General features: G+C 45.0%; 1 protein-coding gene across 1 annotated transcript; it reads right to left on the bottom strand.

Moving 5' to 3' along the window:
* Nucleotides 1–473: 473 nt before the first annotated feature.
* On the bottom strand, nt 474–2,971 carry LOC125944370 (cuticle protein 63-like). The gene is made up of 3 exons (XM_049664776.1): nt 2,839–2,971; nt 721–1,558; nt 474–618 (listed from the first exon to the last, which is right to left on the bottom strand). Coding segments are annotated over exons 1-3 (843 nt in total). The 5' UTR covers nt 2,842–2,971; the 3' UTR covers nt 474–616.
* Between the last annotated feature and the right edge of the window lie 1,016 nt (nt 2,972–3,987).

Raw genomic sequence — 3,987 nt, 5'->3', positions numbered from 1 at the left:
TTGTTTCTGAAGAGTGAACTATTGCTTTGACTTCACATGAAAGCTTTCATGTATTATCGTTTGATTTTTAGTCATATTATTCATGGTCATGTCATCATATTGTTTAGACAGACTATCGCCTTCTGCTTGTCTGAAAACATTTTGAAAACATGAAAACATTTTACTTTTTAAATTATATTTCTTGCACGCTGTGCAAGAAACTTCGTGTATATAAAGTTGTGAGCTGTCGCCAAGGCTGCAAGGCTGTTGGCAGCTGCTAGTAACTAATACATCAATCAATTAATTTATTGGCTTACTGCATTGCGAAGACAATCTTCTTTAGCTAGTTATAGCGATGACTAGACTAAATGCAAGATTTCAAATACCGCATATACATACACGTTTGTTTTAATATAAGGAGGCTATAATTCCCTGGAAGCCTTATTGGCAATTGAAACTCTAGTCTGGTTTCACGTATGTAGATGTGCAAGGCATGATACCGTTGTAAACAGTCAGGCATCTTTGATAGAACACTTTATTATGAAGTGAGAGCCAATAAACTTGATTGCAAACTCGAAACAAGCTGCTGCATTGCTTTGTGAATTCTGTCCATACAGAGGGTCAGGAATGGGTAAATTTCTGCAAGGAGAGAGAAGGAAGAATTTAACATTAGTGCTGCACACGGATATACCACAACTCTGAAATAAGAACACGAATTGCTGAAGAGAAAACAGTACTTACACTTCTTCTTGCGGAGGAGGGTGGAGTAGCTGAGAGGCGAGCCAAGGCCGTAGCCATAGTTCAGGCCGTAGCCAAGGAGACCATGGCCGTAGCCGTAGCTGCCGGCACCATAGCCAAGGGAGCCAACGCCATAGCCGTAGTAAGCTGGGGCAGCGTGAGCAACACCGTAGGTGGCGACGGCTGGAGCGGCATGGGCAACGCTGTAAGTTGCAACGGCTGGGGCAGCGTGGGCGACGGTGGCAACAGCTGGGGCAGCATGGACGGTAGCGAAGGCTGGAGCAGCGTGAACAGCGGTCACGGCTGGGGCAGCGTGGACGGTATGAACAGCTGGAGCAGCGTGGACAGTGGTCACGGCTGGAGCAGCGGCGTAGCTAGCGAAAACTGGAGCGGACTGGACCACCCTGGTGACAGCTGGGGCAGCGGCGTAGGTGGCGACAGCTGGGGCAGCGTGGACAGTGGTCACTGCTGGGGCGGCGTGAACAGCGGTCACGGCTGGGGCGGCGTGGACAGCGGTCACGGCTGGGGCAGCGTGGACAGCGGTCACGGCTGGAGCAGTGTGGTAGGTGGAGACGGTGTGGGAAACGGCTGGGGCAGCCACAGCGTAGCTGGCGGATGGGGCGTATCCGTATCCGTAGCCAGCACCGTAGCCAGTCAGGCCGGAGTAGCCAACTCCATGGGAAAGGCCGTAATGGGAGAGACCAAGGCCACCGTAGCCGAGGCCGGAATAGCCGAGGTTGCCATAGCCGACGCCATAACCGACGTTACTGGCGAGGGTGTAGCTGCTGGGTGGGTGACCAAAGGCACAGGTGGCCAAGGCGAGGACAATGCAGGCACGCAGCTGCAAAAGACAAATATAAGTAGTTGCGAATCGGCGCTGAACGGCTTATGGTGTCCGGATGTAATATATGTTTCTGTGCGTAGCCTCGAACAGTGGTAATCTAGAGATGGTCAGCTATTCTTATTACTGGATGATGTTTATTGCAGGCAAACCCATGTCGAAGATATATTTATGTGGTAGAAATTTTAATGCTGTGGTGTAGAAGTGGGGCTGTGAGCATGGAACTAATTTTAATGCCCATGAAATACCGGCGGGTCTCGGATAATATACCGCGGGGCCTTACAAAAAACTCGTCTTTGTCGATTTCGGCTGACTGCAATCCTAACGACCTGCGTGGTGTCAGGTGATGAGGGTGATATATGCTGGAAGGCTCCTGAATTCTGGAAAACCAAGTTGGCGGCTCTATGCTGTGTTTACAGTTGGGACCGGGTAACAAGATTGCTTCAAACACTCGCTGGAATTAGCCGGCCGATCCAACTGTATCTGCGACTACGTTCGGAAAATTTCAAAGCGATTGATAATGTGTGCGCTCACAAGAAATAGTTGCGTTAGCAAAATGACTGTGTATAGACTCAATAGTCTTTTCACCTGAACTTGGCTCTATATGCACTTGAACTATGCAGAGAACATCAAAGTAGCGTTGAATAAGTCTATTGATTTCTGTATATTCCCAAAAGATATTTATGGTAACTGCAAACTGCTAACCCTCCGCAATCTTAGAGGGTACTCAGCAGTAGGTCTGTTATTGTGCGCTTTGTACATTGAATAGCCGGTTGAGAGGAGCACTATACTGCACTAGGATTAAAAACTGTGCGATTTAGAACATCGTCAAAGTAACTAAAAAATAAAAAAGGTGACTTGAAACCGAGTGGGGATTATTAGCTTGTTGTTTTTATATGTGTATTGTTGTTTCGAGCTTAATATTATCTTTGAAAATAATGCCACTTTTCCATTTATTGAGCAGCAAAGCACTGACATTCAAAGTCATGTTTCTCTATCCACATATACTACAAGGAAACCTGTGGCGCTCAGCTCCCAGGGATTATGTGAACACCAGTAATGCGAATCAAGCTACTGCCCTTTCTTTCAAATTTAATGTATCGACAAGCCAAGTTTGCAGGACATGGACGTAGAAGACAAAACATAGGTTGCTCTCTTAGACGTTCTGACAAAAATGACAGTAAAGATGTTTTATCAAAGCCGACAAGGTCAATTTTAGCCAATAATGCTCTTTTCATGGTGGCACACTGTAGGTACTGCTGAGTTAACGGGAGACTTACCATAGTGGCGGTGGTCCTAATCCGGTGGAGGAGCAGATGCTTCTGGTTTCGGCTCGTGAACAGGCGACCTTTATACCTGATAGTTGGCTAAGAGAACAAGTCGCAAACCGGCCTTTACCGTTGCTGAGGGAGACATTAACGCACTCTTTAAGAATAATAATTTTCTCTCCGCCAGCAGCCGAAGCGCACGTGCGCGTGGAAGCAGTAATAGTTTTACATTATTCCTATTGCCCGCGTCCTCACCTGTCAAGAATTGGAACGTCCGAGAAATGGCTCTTATTTCTATTCCATGGCACATGCTGCGTTCTCGTTCTCAGTGCAAGCAGTAATAAAATAAATGAACGTGGGCCTCTGATTGAACAGTACTCAATTACACATTCAGTACAACGCCTTAGACCGAACACCATGAGCCCCACAGAAGTTGCAGTGCACGAGCATCGAGTAATCCAGCATTCCGTGTAAAAAATGCTAGCATCGTTTCTATTTTTTTTTTCGGAGTCCTTTGTAGATTATTATTTCTGTCATAGTATTAAGGCATTTTGAGTACGTAGTGAATTAGTAGGATGGAGTTGTATTCAAAATAAGTTTAATTTATCTTCACAATATGAACGTGCTCGTCTGGAATGAAAGTGCAACTTTTATGTCACTTGAAGCCCATACACTACTATTTTTTCTAAATAAAAAAAAACAATTTTCCTCACAATTTTTTATAAATAAAAAAAGCGTTCGTTCAACGTTATTATACTTTTGTAATCCTACGTTATGTGAAGCTTGAATTGCGCAAACAGAAGCTTCGCTTTCACGTATAGATGGCGCATGATAGAAAAATGGCGAGCATTCTATACACACGAAAATTATCTCGAGTTTCTGATTATGTATGGACTTTGGCCAGAAAGACATGAACTAGATTTATAGGAGAGGACAGGCGCTGAATTTTTCCTGTATTGGTCGTCTCTGTTTTTTTAGCACATTGCTTAAGTCGAAATCATGGAGCAACTAGCCGACTAGGACGTGTTAATCAGTTTCTCATTATTTCGCGATATTGTCAAATGAATGTGCGCACTCTCTCATTCGCCATTGAAAATGAACTGCTTGTGTTCTCAGAAACATTACTCTGACTACTGCATAGTGACTCAATTAAAGATTTAA

This window comes from Dermacentor silvarum, chromosome 3 (assembly GCF_013339745.2).
Source record: "Dermacentor silvarum isolate Dsil-2018 chromosome 3, BIME_Dsil_1.4, whole genome shotgun sequence".
Lineage (NCBI taxonomy): Eukaryota > Metazoa > Arthropoda > Arachnida > Ixodida > Ixodidae > Dermacentor > Dermacentor silvarum.
This window is presented reverse-complemented; position numbering and strand designations above follow the sequence as displayed.